We start from the raw sequence: 15,008 nt of genomic DNA on the forward strand, positions 1-15,008 counted from the left end.
ATGTCTTGTACAACTTCAACAAGACATCCAAACTCCTGTATTCAATGTTCTGACCAATGAAACCAAGCATGCCGAATGCCTTCTTCACCACCCTATCCACCTGTGACTCCACTTTCAAGGAGTTATGAACCTGTACTCCTAGATCTCTTTGTTCCATAACTCTCCCCAACGCCCTACCATTAACGGAGTAGGTCCTGGCCCGATGGAAGGATGTCAGACTCCAAGCCCCAACCACAAAATGATTGTTTTCTTACCTCTGTATATTGTTAGTTTTCCAATAAGATATTCAGCTGCAAAAGAAAAAAGAAGCCTGTTCAGTAATTTATTGATACTTTACATGTTTAGGACATCTGCCCGTGAGATGGAACACTTTAAAGCTGAAGTGAACGTACCTGGAGGGAGCAAAATCAGCTTTGAACTGTACTGCCAAGAACTGTTACAACGACGATTGGGACTTTATGAGCAGATAATTATACTTCACCCAGGCAACTTAGTGAAACATCTCCAGGTACACCTGACAATTCTTCATGCAGTACTGTGCAATCTATGGGTTTCAAACTAACCGGGTGACAGGTATTATCTTCAAAAGGATCCTCTCCCTTTTGAATTCCATGTCCTGGAGTTTGTTCCCTAAAACCCTATGCCTCTCAACCTCCCTCTCCTCCTTTAAGATCCTCCTTAAAACCCATCACTTTGACCAAGCTTTTGTTCGCCCTTCCTAACACCTCCATCTTTGGCTCAGCAATTATTTTTCTGATTTGGCCTCTGTAGCACTTTGGGACATTTTTCTATGTTAAAGGTGCTATATAAATGCAATTTGCAAGTCCTGCCTCAGAGGATATACTATTCTATCCAATGTAGTGCACAATATATTATCAGAGCCTCTGATTTACAGTGATCTAATAAGTTAAATTTTATTTTCATTACAACGTATTGTGGAAATGTTATAAATATTTTTGGGTCGAATTCCATGATTGTGTGGAATTTGTGTGGTAAGTGCAAGTCAGTGACCTCAATTGTTCCCAGCCGGCTTGGCCCACCCCCAGTTCATTAAAAGACTTTCTAGTCTGAAGCTGCTTTTCAATGGTATGCGCACTTTATACTGTATTTGACAATTATTCTCACAGCTGCAGTCAACACATTCAATAGTAGCCTGCACTGAAAACTGTCTTCAGGCAGGCATTGGACTCATGAAGCAGGGAACTGGTTGAAGGCGTCTACAAGCGAAGGTTAGCTCAGGACAGTGATTCTTCACCCACCTCCCCCACCTCCCCCACCCCCAATGCTACAAGAGCAAAAGAATCCTCATGCTGCCAGATCCCAGACCTCCCCATACGGTGCTGCCTGAGATTGGCTCAGCAGTTTATATGTGCCTGCAATTACCTGGATCTCCCTATTTATAGCAGTGATCTATTGGCACAGGGTAGGTTAGCAGCTAAGCATTGCAACCTTGCTCCAGATAACCCATGAGCAACGCCACAGTTCTTGTGACTCCCAAGAGCTCAGTGGCTAAATGTAGCACATGATGTGGTATGGAGATATCCAAATCAGGAAAATCCCAGATCCAGTCTCTAATCTGTGCTGCGTCAGCTAACCTCAGCTCAGACGTCAATGGCAACATTATAACTGACCTCAGCGACCCTGGACTAGAGAGGAAAAATTGGTTCGGCTTCCGGCTCCTAATTCTTATGCATTTCTAGCATTACATATGTATGGACATCAGGTCAGGACTTGATTGTGATGCTGCTCACATTGAATAACCTGTTAACATTGCTTGTGTCCGCACCCAGCAAAAGTCATCACCTTCAAGAGAGAAGGAATAAAGGGCGAAGATTTAATATCAATAAATTAATCAGTCAATCTTTTAAAAACATAATCTATTTTTCCCTTAGGTTGATATCTACATATATGAGCCACAAGGGATCAGCTACATTGAAGCACCTAATATGCTTGGAGCACAGTTTGATGGGCTCATCCGTATAACTAAAGGAGACAACAAGGTAAACAAGAGTTACTGCTTCTATTGAGTTTTACTAGAAAGCCATCACAATGAATGACACATCGTGAACATCAAATAGCAGAGATCAGAAAGCAGTATTCCACTTGTTTTGTATATTCTACCCAAAGGCCTAAACTATCATTTCTAGCTCATCCAAATCCAATATTATAACACAGGTCTTTCATTTAACAAAGAAACTAGCTCTACACCATTGTTTCTTCAGTTGCTGACCGTGCACAATGCCTCACAGGTACATACAAAACACAAGAGATAAAAAAAAGAAGTTTGAGAATACCGGAAATATGAAATCAATGACAGAAAATGCAGAAAAGTCCGGTGGGTCAGTCAGCATCTGAAAGAAATGAAATAGTTAATATTTTAGGTGTAACCTTTCATTAGAACCATTTCTCATGAGGGCCCAACTAAAACGTTAACTTATCTTTCACTTTCAGATGCTGACCAACCTGCCCTGCATTTTCAGCATTTCTGCTTTTGCATTAAAAAAACCTATGTTTTTAAAACCCAATTATAATTCATGAGATCTAAGATGCTTCTGCACTGAGTACCAGCTCTGTGTTACAAAATGAGGTTGCTATTATACTTGCTCATGTGGTAAGACCATGTGTGGAGGCGGAAGATGTGGGTATGGTTCTTAATGAATACTTTGCATCTGTCTTCACAAAAGAGGGGGACGTTGCAGAGATTGTAGTTAAGGAGGAGGAGTGTGAAATATTGGATGGGATAAACATAGTGAGAGAGGAAGTATTTACGGGTTTAGCATCTTTGAAAGTAGATAAATCGCCAGGCTCAGATGAAATGTATCCCAGGCTGTTAAGAAAGGAAATAACGGAGGCTTTGACCAGCATTTTCCGATCCTCCCTGGCTACAGGCGTGGTGCCGGAGGATTGGAGCACTGCTAACGTTGTACCATTGTTTAAAAAGGGAGAAAAGGATAGACCTAGTAATTACAGGCCAGTCAGTCTATCCTCGGTGGTGAGAAAATTATTGGAATCAATTCTGAGAGACAGCATAAACCATCATTTAGAAAGGCACGAATTAATCAAGGACAATCAACATAGATTTGTTAAGGGAACGTCGTGTCTGTCTAACTTGATTGAATTTTTTGAGGAGGTAACAAAGAGGGTCGATGAGGCTAACGCGTTGGATTTTAGCAAGGCTTTTGACAAGGTCCCACATGGCAAACTGGTCAAGAAAGTAAAAGCGCATGGGATCCAAGGAAAGTGGCTAATTGGATCCAAAATTGGCTCAGTGGTTGGAAGCAAAGGGTAATGGTTGATGGATGTTTTTGCGACTGGAAGGCTGTTTCCAGTCAGATTCCGCAAAGCTCAGTACCATGTCCCTTGCTTTTTGTGGTATATATTAATGATTTGGACTTGAATGTGGGGGGCTTGATCAAGAAGTTTGCAGATGATATAAAAATTGGTCGTGCGGTTGATAGTGAGGAGGAAAGCTCTAGACTGCAGGAAGATATCAATGGACTGGGCAGGTGGGCATAAAAATGGCAAATAGAATTCAATTGAGAAGTGTGAGGTAATGCATTTGGGGAGGGCAAACAAGGCAAGGGAGTACACAGTAAATGGAGGATACTGAGAGGTGCAGAGGAACAAAGGGACCTTGGAGTGCATGTCCACAGATTCCTGAAGATAGCAGGACAGGTGGTTAAAAAGGCATATGGGATACTTTCCTTTATTAGCAAAGGCATAGAATATAACAGCAGGGAAGTTATGCTAAAACTGTATAAAACTTTGGGTAGGCCACAGCTTGAGTACTGCGTACAGTTCTGATCACCACATTACAGGAATTGTACAGATGTGATTGTACTAGAGAGGTTACAAAGGAAATTTATGAGAATGTTGCCAGGGCTGGAGAATTTTAGTTATGAGAAAAGATTGGATAGGCTGGGGTTGTATTCTTTGGAACAGAGGAGGCTGAGGGGAGATTTAATTGAGATATATAAAATTATAATGGGACCAGATAGAGTGGATAGGGAGGACCTATTTCCCTTAGCAGAGGTGTCAGTGACCAGGGAGCCTAGATTCAAAGTATTTGGTAGAAGGATTAGAGGGTTGCTAAGGAGAAATCTTTTCACCCAGAGGGTGGTGGGGGTTTGGAACTCACTGCCTGAAAGGGTGATAGAGACAGAAACCCTCAAATCATTTAAAAAGTACTTGGATGTGCACTTGAAGTGCCGTAACCTACTGGGCTACGGACCAAGTGCTGGACAGTGGGATTAAACTGGATAGCTCTTTTTCAGCTGGCATGGTCACGATGGACCGAATGGCCTCCTTCTGTGCCGTAACTTCCTATGATTCTGTGACTAGCTGGATTATCATCCTGCCATTCTCTGTTACACACCAATGCTTAAGATAACACTGTTTGCAAAATGCTAGTGTCCTGCATCTCAACATGTAGTCACAACTGATTTCATGATTGACTTCAGCTACAGCATTCTGTTTGAAATCTGGAATTTCCATGGACCTTCCACCGCAGTGATCGGGAGAACCGCTATGGAAATTCAGTGACTTTGTCTTTCAGTGAATTTCTGTGATTATCAAGGTGAATAATTTAAATGCTGGTGATGGCACATTTTCCATTATTGGTCCCCTGTGCCAGCATCAAGCACTCACAAGTTAAGCACAGTAGGACCATTTGCAAAGTGAAACTCACTCTGACAACGGGGCAAAAATAAGTCAGACAAGGTCCAGTGCAGTAACAAGACTGTCTGCTGAGCTACCTCCAGAATATGTAATACAATCAGTAACTGCTTTTATTTTAACTTTTTTGCAAAACCTTTACGTCAGTGTCAAATGAAACATGCTAGTGTGTAGTAACATTATTTGATTTGCTGGGTGAAGCAGAAAAATCATCTCCTGATCTACAGTCCAGAGAACAATGCTGGATTCACAATCGAATGCCATTTCTTGGAGAGGCACTCACAATTCCACTTTTTTTTCAGGCTCATCTTTCCTTCAAGCCAACCTTGGACCAGCAGCGGAAATGCCCAAACTGTTCTGACTCCGCCATTGATGGAAGCATTGTTGTGAGATATGATGTGGAACGGGAGCGCAATGGTGGAAGCATTCAGGTTACTTTGTGGTCTTGCCCAATTTTTAAAACATTTCACTTGCACATTGCTGATTTCTTTTCATTTTTGGGAAGAACTTTTTGTACTAAAACACTGTTGCCTTTTACTGTAGGTTTCCAACGGTTATTTTGTTCACTTTTTTGCTCCAAGCAATCTTCCACCACTTCCCAAAAACATCATCTTTGTCATTGATGTCAGTGGCTCAATGTGGGGAATTAAAATGAAGCAGGTAAGCCTTTTTGTTTCAGTGATATTGGTTCCATATTAAGTAGAAGATATCTTGGAGGATCGGAAGTGCGGCAATGGGGCAAAAATAAGTCAGACAAGGTCCAGTGCAGTAACAAGGCTGTCTGCTGAGCTACCTCCAGAATATGTAATACAATCAGTAACTGCTTTTATTTTAACTTTTTTGCAAAACCTTTACGTCAGTGTCAAATGAAACATGCCAGTGTGTGGTAACGTTATTTGATTTGCTGGGTGAAGCAGAAAAAATCATCTCCTGATCTACAGTCCAGAGAACAATGCTGGATTCACAATTGAATGCCATTTCTTGGAGAGGCACTCCCAACATTTCAAAGGCTGACAACATTTCTATGTCATTCTTTTTATGTCTCTATGGTTCCTACTCAATGGAGACATACTGGCCATTTCAAGGCCTCTTCTTTGTTCTGCAAGATACTCCTTCGTTCTTCCAAATCTTGTTCAGCCTTCCAACTGCCTTTGTTGTTAGGGCCAGTCTCATTTACTTCTGAAGACTTGTACCCTGTAACTCATGGATCCCACACAGCATAGAATCATAGAAGTTTACAACATGGAAACAGGCCCTTCGGCCCAACATGTCCATGTCGCCCAGTTTATACCACTAAGCTAGTCCCAATTGCCTGCACTTGGCCCATATCCCTCTATACCCATCTTACCCATGTAACTGTCCAAATGCTTTTTAAAAGACAAAATTGTACCCGCCTCTACTACTGCCTCTGGCAGCTCGTTCCAGACACTCACCACCCTTTGAGTGAAAAAATTGCCCCTCTGGACCCTTTTGTGTCTCTCCCCTCTCACCTTAAATCTATGCCCCCTCGTTATAGACTCCCCTACCTTTGGGAAAAGATTTTGACTATCTACCTTATCTATGCCCCTCATTATTTTATAGACTTCTATAAGATCACCCCTAAACCTCCTACTCTCCAGGGAAAAAAGTCTCAGTCTATCCAACCTCTCCCTATAAGTCAAACCATCTACTGAGTTTTGATCTTTCTCTATGTATTTGTATGTCAATTCCTGTTGATCCCTAGTTGCTACATTCCATCTCTTTTGTTTCCTTTGGGTTCAATTTAAGTCTGTAACAGCTGCTTACTGTGGCCAATCTGTCCATTAGTTTTTATAGTTCTCTTTTATTTTCAGCTATAAATACATCATCTGCATATCTTAGGTATTAAACTTTCTATTTCTGACTTTCTGCATGCTTCCTTGAAAGATGCTGCCCTCAGAATACATATTGAACAGGTAGGAAAAGAGGATACATCCTTGTCAGACGGCTTTCTCCATTCTGAATTCTTCTGTGTGTCTTTTGGGTGTTCTCACGGCCTCACTATTTTGTGTCGTTCCCTCCTCTTCTTCTCTTGCTCTCCATAATGATGAAGCAGTGAGAGAGGAAGGGCTACCCCAACATCCACAACAAAAGTGAAAGGTCACTCAGCAACTCTCCAATGTGGTACAATTGAAATGAGAAGCTCCTCGAGTGAGGAATCCTGAGTAGAAACCCATATCACACTGCGCTGTGACCCATAACACATTCTGTGGTACAGCAGGTTGGATCATTGATGAGATGCCACCATTTTGTGGAAGATTGTGGCCCTTGATAAAAAGTTAGCAAATAATACTGCTTTATCACGATAGCCGCACGACCTTCGGCAGTTCCATTTTGTCGTACCTAGTTTAGCTTCTATACATTGTAAATCATTACAAGACTTCTAACCAATTGGAAGTTCTATCTGCTGACCTCAGATGATATCTTCAGTGAAGAGCGATATGCCTGGAATGTTATACACTTTCCATGCCAAAACAAACTCAGAATTTCTTGATGAAATACTTCATTGCAAATATAATTATTTTTAAATGAAATGGGCGACAATTTATTTTTAAAAATTACCAAGATATATTCAATGCCATATTTTCTGAACTCCCTCATGAATGCTGTAATTAGCTAAAGGTTTGCAGTTCAAGAGCCCAGGAAGAGGACTTGGCATAGAACTAAATGCTCCGTGTGTCATTATTAAATTACACTTTATATTAATTATAATAAGAATCTACTTACATGCTTCTGATTTACAGAAATTTGAATCCTTCCATTCCTTCCTCCTCAGCATGGCAGTATTTAAACCTGAGAATAGCAGTCATTAATATAATTGCTCATAGAACAACATTCAGTTAAATATCTGTCAATCCCTTTTACAGTTTGCATCTACATTCAATTTATATTACAATTCAGAGTTGCCTGCCCTGATGTTTATTTATTCATGTAAAATATTTAACTAGGGTATCTCATGACGATGGAGTATCTAATTTACAGTGCATCTCATGTAGCAGTAAAGAGCAGATACTTTATGGTACAGCATAGACAAGAAAAAAGCTGCAATTCAGTAATGTTAATCACTAATATAACATTGAGACGACAACGGAGTCTTAAAAAGATATTAGAACCGTTTCAGGATACAAAAACACATAAGAAGAAATAAACAGAGAGGCATTAGTGATTCCAGTTACACCTGATAAATAGAAGGTCCTTCAAAATTAGTTTAAAACATTGTTAAGTAATTCATTCAAATTTGCTTATTAAGTAGAGAATTCATAATTATGATTAAACAATGTTATTCAGTGCGCGTATGTGGGGCGTAATTTTAACCCCCATCCACGAGTGGGCTGTGGGCAGGTAGGCAGTAAAAATAGTTGAATTCTTCAGCGGGACCTCATCCCAGCTCCAACACACCACTTCCGAGTTTAACCGTGGTGCGTTAGGATGCAGGAGCGCATCAGAAACCTGCAAGCCCCGTCCCCACTTAAAGCCGGCAGATCAATACTTAAAAGAGCAATGTAACTCACTGCAATAGTTGAGGCACTTAATATTTTGCGTATTAGAAATGTAAAACAAATTTAACCTTAGCTGTTCGGGTTTCCCATCGCTTCTGATTCACATCAGGTGAAAGCAGGCGACAATTGCACTGCTTGTGGGCCCAAAGGAGCAGGAGTGATTCATCCAGGCCCAACAAGCTCACCTGGTCGACAGAACCCCCGTGATCTGCCGACCGCCCCCCCCCCCCACAATGGTGGACCCCCCCTCCCCGTCTTTTCCAAGGTCCTCCCGATGTCGTCCATGTCCCCCTGCCTGATTTCTTCCATGGCCCACGATCTCTCTCTCCCTCCTCCCTCTCTGATTCAGGGCTCCTTTCCCTCCCACAGGCAGCCAACCTGTCAATCTGGCTGCCTGGTGGATGGGAAACCCGGAAGCTCAAATATTTACCTTCAGTTGAGTTGCGATCGCAGAATGTGACGCACTCACTTAAGTTCTGGGATCCCGATGCCAATATCTACACATGCGCTGGATTCCCAGCTCCGAGCTAAAATCATGCCCGTAATGAATGAATAAATTTGCTACATACTGGTTGTACAATTTTCTAATAATCAACTACTGGTTTTTGCTCACAAATATTTGCAAAAAACTGACGACCTCGTAATTATCAATCCTTTATCCTTTGGCAGCAGAGCTTTTGGGCAATTAAGACCCTCTTCCTAAACTTTTCCACCTTGCTAATAATTTCAGTGTCCTCAAAGGCTTCCTTAAAATCTTTCGCCTTGACCTAACTCTTCTAATACTGCTTGGTGTCCATTTCACCTCTCTAAAGTGCCCTGGGTAGGGTTGCCAACCCTCCAGGATTGGCCTGGAGTCTCCAGGAATTAAAGACTAAACTCCAGGACACTGCTGCGAACAACCCAGGAGAAAAATTGTAGGGGCATTAAAAAATATTGTGTTTTTAAAGAAATTTCTTTGAACTCTTTTGTTTACTACTTATAGAAATATTGGAAATGGGATAAAAGGCTGTTTGACTGACCGTCTAGAATTATCCAATCGGGGAATAAGAGTCTATTTACTTTCCGATTGGCGTAGGCAGGCGGTGCACTATGAGGATGGATGTGTCGGGCGACCAATGGCAGGAATGGGGGCGGGGCGGTTGGAGGCAGGAGGTCATGTGATGAAACCTTCAGGAATATGTCCAACCAGAGTTGGCAACCCGAGCCCTGGGATATTTGCTAAGTTAAAAGGTGCTGGTTGTGTTTGTGAACATCATTACAGTTCAAAGTGCTCAGACTGTCAATGTAATTAAAAACAGTTCAAAGGTGCTGGAATGGCATTCCAATTCTTAAACGAAAGCAAAACAAAAAAAAAGTCATTATTGCTTCACAGTTGTCTGCATTTGGAACAATGACGTAAGACTTTGGCATCCAATAGCAATAGAATCAAGTCATCTGGCTTTCTATCCCATCAGCTTCTACTCTTTTGAAGTTTAATTTCCTCTGGTAGCTCATTGGTAACATATTTGCATAATAATCCTCTGTGTGCTATTTTAACGCAATCATTAAAATAAACAGCTTATCGACAATGAGGATTCTACATTTCCAGAGGACATTAAAGCCCTAAATTTTACAGACAAACTTTAGGTAAATTTTAGGAGGCCTCATGCTACTGGCAAGGCCTTGCACATGAGCAGCAAACATCCAAAAATTCTCCATTTATTGAATTCAGTTGATGGACAATAGCAGGAGTGTGCCCATAATTTTCTGATATGCATTGGCTCCATGCAAAGCCCCAACAACAGAGAGGAGCCTCACAAAATTTATCCTTTTTATAGAAAAATACAAGTTTTAGATAATATTCTAAGATTACATGATTTTTTTTTAAATGAGTGGCTACATTTTTAAGAGGTACATGGGAATTAACTGGACAACTGAAAGACAATCAACTAACACAAAAATGTGACTCTCTAACAACTGTTAAAATCATTTCTTATTCTGGAATCTTGAATCCAATATTAAGGAAATTCCACTGTATTTTCAACCAATCAATATTCTTCATTTTCCTGATTAGACCGTTGAAGCCATGGCAACGATTCTGGCTGATCTCCGTCCTGAGGACCAATTCACCATCATTGACTTCAATCACAATGTCCGTTTTTGGAATGAACATCTGGTTCCAGCCACTCCTATTCAGATTAAGGATGCCAAAAAATACATTGCAAAAATCCAGCCAAATGGTGGTATGTGTTTAGGAGATGTGAAAGAATAGCCCAAGGTGACTCACCGCTGATCTTCCCTTTCAATCTTTGGGGAAAGACCTGGACTCCATTCTGCTCCTCAAAATGGCACAGCTAAAACATAGCACTAGATAAATGAGGAATCACAGGTTTGAACTTGCATTGTGCCACTCTGTGGCACCAATATGCAGCACCACCCACTACCGGTAAAGCAGTGATTTAAAATTGACTTCAAATGTGTTTATTTATTTTTCTTTACTTCCCCAAATTTCTCTGTTAACTTTCTTTCCTCCCCTCTTCTGAACGCATGAACTATTTACTGTATATGATTCCATTGGTGCCAGATGCCCTCCAGCATCTCATCATTCATGTGTGAGCCTTGATGGTGACTGCTGGCAGGCTATTCCAATTATATGGGTATCACAGTTGAGCCTGACCCTGTACTCATTTGATAGCCACACAAATGCCCTTCCAGCAGGGGTTGTTGGAGAGCTAACGGAAGTGGAACCTGACTAACCCGGAGTGCTGTGGCCAATTATAACGTCCTTATTGTTGCATAGCTGAGATCAGCTAACTCGGCACAGACTAGAAAGCATAGTTGGAACCTATAAGACAGCTACTTACTGGCTAAATTCACAGAGCCATTAGGGACCTCTTCAAGTTTATGTTGTCACTATTATTCCTTCTCAACGAGGTGGCTTCCCATCCTGATAATTCATTGATTACTAGTGAATCATCTGTGGTGTTGCTCATGGTAGGTTGGTTGAAGCATTGTTTTATAACAGCAGGATCATTAAAACCATGTAATGCACATTGTATTAATCTGCTACTAAGGTGGATCTATGTTTAACTTGTCCCTTTAAGACCACAAAGTCTAATTGATGTATATAGGGGCATCCTTTTTTTATTTGCTCATGGGATGTGGGCAGTATTGACAAGGCTGCATTTATTCTCCATACCTAGTCGCCCTGAGAAGGTGATGGTTAGCCACCTTCTTGAATCTCTGCAATCCTTGTGGTGATGGTGCTCCCATGATAGTGCTGGATGGGGAAGTCCATGTTTTTGACCCAGCAACAATAAAGGAACGTTGATATATGTCCAAGTCAGGATGGTGTGTGACTTGGAGGGGAACATGGAGAAGATGGCGTTCCCAAGATATTGTAGCTCTTGTCCTTCTTGATGGTATAGGTCACAAGGCTGCGAGGCACTGCCAAAGCAAGCTTGGTGAGTTCCTATAGAGCATCCTGTAAGAACATATGAACACAAGAAATAGGAGCAGGAGTAGGCCATACGGCCCCACCAGCCTGCTCTGCCATTCAATAAGATCATGGCTGATCTTCAACTTCAACTCCACTTTCCCGCTCGATCCCCATATCCCTTGATTCCCATAGAGTCCAAAGATCTATCAATCTCAGCCTTGAATATACTAAACGACTGAGCATCCACAGCCCTCTGGGGTAGAGAATTCCAAAGATTCACAACCCTTTGAGTGAAGAAATTTTCCTCATCTCAGTCCTAAATGGCCGATCCCTAATGCTGAGACTATGCCCCCTAGTTCTAGACTCTCCAGCCAGAAACAGCCTCTCAGCATCTACCCTGTCAAGCCCCCTCAGAATCTTATATGTTTCAATGAGATTGCCTCTCATTCTTCCAAACGCCAGAGAGTATAGGCCCATTCTATTCAATAGTACATGCTGCTGCCATTATGCACCAGAGTGGATAGATATTGAGTCCAGTGACAGGGGCACTGATCAAGTGAACTGCTTTGTCTTGGATGGTGTTGAGCTTCGTGAATGCTGTTCTGGTTAGTTCAGGCAAGTGGTGAGGATTCCATCACACTCCTGACTTGAGTCTTGTAGATGGTGGAGAGGCTTTGAAAGGTCAGGACATGAGCCACTCATCACGGAGTACCCAGTCTCTGCACTGCTGTTGTAGCCATAATGTTAATGTGGCTGGTCCAGTTAAACTTCTGGTCAATGGTGAATTTGAAATTATTTGCTGTTGGTGAGGGATGGTTGCAGATTGTCAGGTGATTGTAAATTCCTGGTTCCAGTTAAGAACAAATCAACATGAAGCAACTGCCTTTCTTTGTCTTTGTTTGTATTTGTTTTTGACATGTGACATCTGAAGAGTGAAGGACTAGGCACAAGACTTGTATATATTAAAAAATCTGCTATTTCAAAAAGTAGAACAGTTACAGGTCACCAATAAAGAAAAGGGAAATTTGTCTTTAAAAAATATGAAGCAAATCTAAAAAAATTCATACAACGACTGCACCTTTCTATTTCCAAGTTGCTTCACCGATTGGCACATCAACAGCATTTCCCATTTATATTATGTATCATTAATTATTAGTTTTCTATTTTTTAAAAATAGGAACAAACATTAATGAAGCAATCCTCTCAGCCATTTATATATTAACGGAAGCCAATAACTTGGGTCAGCTGGACCCTCGATCCGTGTCATTCATCATTATGGTTTCAGATGGAGACCCCACAGTAGGTAAGCACGCTCTTAGAGTACCTTGATTAAATATAAAATATTACAATAATGTAAATGAAATTAGGCAGAAGCACCTAATGATTTCCAATGTAAACTACCAACTAAGGTAAAGTTGTGTTTAAATTGCCCCTTTAAGGCCACAAAGTCTAATTGCTGTAAGAAGATGCATCTTGGGTCAATTGGGGGTTAGTTGCTATTCATTGGCAGGTTCTTATAATTTGCAGCGCAACCTAAGAAGAAAATAGCCTAATCTGACTGCCTTTCTTTCTCTGTTATGTTTTTGACATCTTGAAGTCTTGTACTTTTATGCACCTTTGAATTCAGAGAAACCTGTGGTCTAATGAATATGATTTCTCTTAAATAATAGAGAAGTATTTTTGAAGTATATTTGAAGACATGTCTACTGTATGGTAATATGCAGGAATATTTCCTTGATATATCTTTTGCAAAAGTTTAATTAAGCTAAACAGTGTTTGGCAATATTTGTGTTTTAATTACCATTGATTTCTTATAGGACATTCCAACTTTATTTGGCCTTTCCAGAATTGCATGTTATCACTGCATACAATAGGGTTGCAATATTAGTAATGAATGTGTGGAATTATGAAATTCCTTTTTTATTTTAACAAAGACACTCATTTATTTTAAATGGGGAAACACTATAGTCAGAATGCAAAAACTTACATTTATATAGCATCTTTCATGTCCTCAGGATGTCCCAAAGCACTTCCCAGCCAATGAATTACTCTTGAAGTGCGGTCACTTGTTTTGTAGGCAAACACAGCAGCTAATTTGCAAACAGCAACAAGATAAGTGACCAGTTAAACTGTTTATGTTTTTCAAAGTAAAAAGACCCAGCTGTCTGAGTCCATTGTGATAACTAAGGGCTTTTAATCTAGTGGCTTTCCTCTGAACCTTCTCTAGGACCTCTAAATCTCCCACCATGTGAGACCAGAACTGAACACAATATTCTAGATGAGGTCTAACCAAGGTCTTGTACAGGGCACTATGATGCTTTTCGTTTTATATTGGATTGTCCTAGCTATACATCTTATATTTGCTTTCGCTATAACCTTTCGGCACTAATAGTGAGCCTTTAGACGTTCATACTATAACACCTAGATCTGTTTTCTTCTCAGCAAAATTTAATTGGGAACCCAGCATAGTATACACATGATTGGCATTAGCCCTACTCATGTACATAACAATACATTTATCTATATTAAATGTCATCTGCCAGATGTGGGCCCATTCTCCTATCACATCTAGATCCAATTGTAACCTTTTTTTCTCATCCAGGGTTCTGATACTGGCACAGATCTTCGTGTCATCTGCGAATTCGCGTACAGTATCTCCAGTGTCTTTAGCCAAATCATTAATATAGATTGTGAACAGTAATGATCCTAACACCGATCCCTACAGGACTCTACTAGTAACCAGCCTCCACACAGAACCACTACTTTTAATGACAACCCTCTATCTATGAGAATGCAAACAATTCCCTATTGAACCCAGGATTTGCCTTCCAAACCCACAGGACTCCATTTTGGGTGTCAGATTTGGCTCAGTATTAGCACTCTCGCCTCTAAGTCAGAAGGTTTTGGGTTCAAGCTCCACTCCAGAGAATTGAACACATAACCTAGGCTGGCATTTCAGTGCAGTACTGGGGGTGCTGCACTGTCGGAGGTGCTGTCTTTCAGATGAGATGTTAACCGAGGCCTCAATTAGCACAGCTCCTATTTCTTTGAGCACCCTCAGGTATATACTGTCTGGACCAGCAGCTTGATACAATTTGAGATCCATTATTCTTTCCAGGATTACATCTGCATCCGCTTTGACATTTAAAAATATACATTGCATTAATGGTAATTGAGCATAGTTCACAGGAGTGAAGACTGATGCAAGGTGGCCATTTAAAACCTCCGCCATGTCCTGGGAGTTCATCTGAATCTACCCTGAGGAATCCTTCAATGGCCCTATGCAGTCTTTTATCACCCTCTGACTCCTAACATAACTAGAAAAGATTTTACTATTGCTACCGCAATTATCCACAACTTTCTTTTCCACTAATCTTTTGGCTGTACTGATGGCAGCT

General features: G+C 40.9%; 1 protein-coding gene across 1 annotated transcript in view; it reads left to right on the forward strand.

The window, feature by feature from the left end:
* The window catches only part of itih2 (inter-alpha-trypsin inhibitor heavy chain 2), a 62,477-nt gene that overhangs the window by 22,172 nt on the left and 25,297 nt on the right, over positions 1–15,008 (forward strand). Inside the window, exons 6-11 of the mRNA XM_068005108.1 lie at positions 346–508; positions 1,893–2,000; positions 4,977–5,105; positions 5,218–5,334; positions 10,246–10,414; positions 12,788–12,913. Coding sequence (XP_067861209.1) covers positions 346–508; positions 1,893–2,000; positions 4,977–5,105; positions 5,218–5,334; positions 10,246–10,414; positions 12,788–12,913 — 812 coding nt within the window. The remainder of the gene's footprint in view (positions 1–345; positions 509–1,892; positions 2,001–4,976; positions 5,106–5,217; positions 5,335–10,245; positions 10,415–12,787; positions 12,914–15,008) is intronic.

This window comes from Heptranchias perlo, chromosome 24, assembly GCF_035084215.1.
Source record: "Heptranchias perlo isolate sHepPer1 chromosome 24, sHepPer1.hap1, whole genome shotgun sequence".
In the NCBI taxonomy this organism is placed as follows: Eukaryota; Metazoa; Chordata; class Chondrichthyes; order Hexanchiformes; family Hexanchidae; genus Heptranchias; species Heptranchias perlo.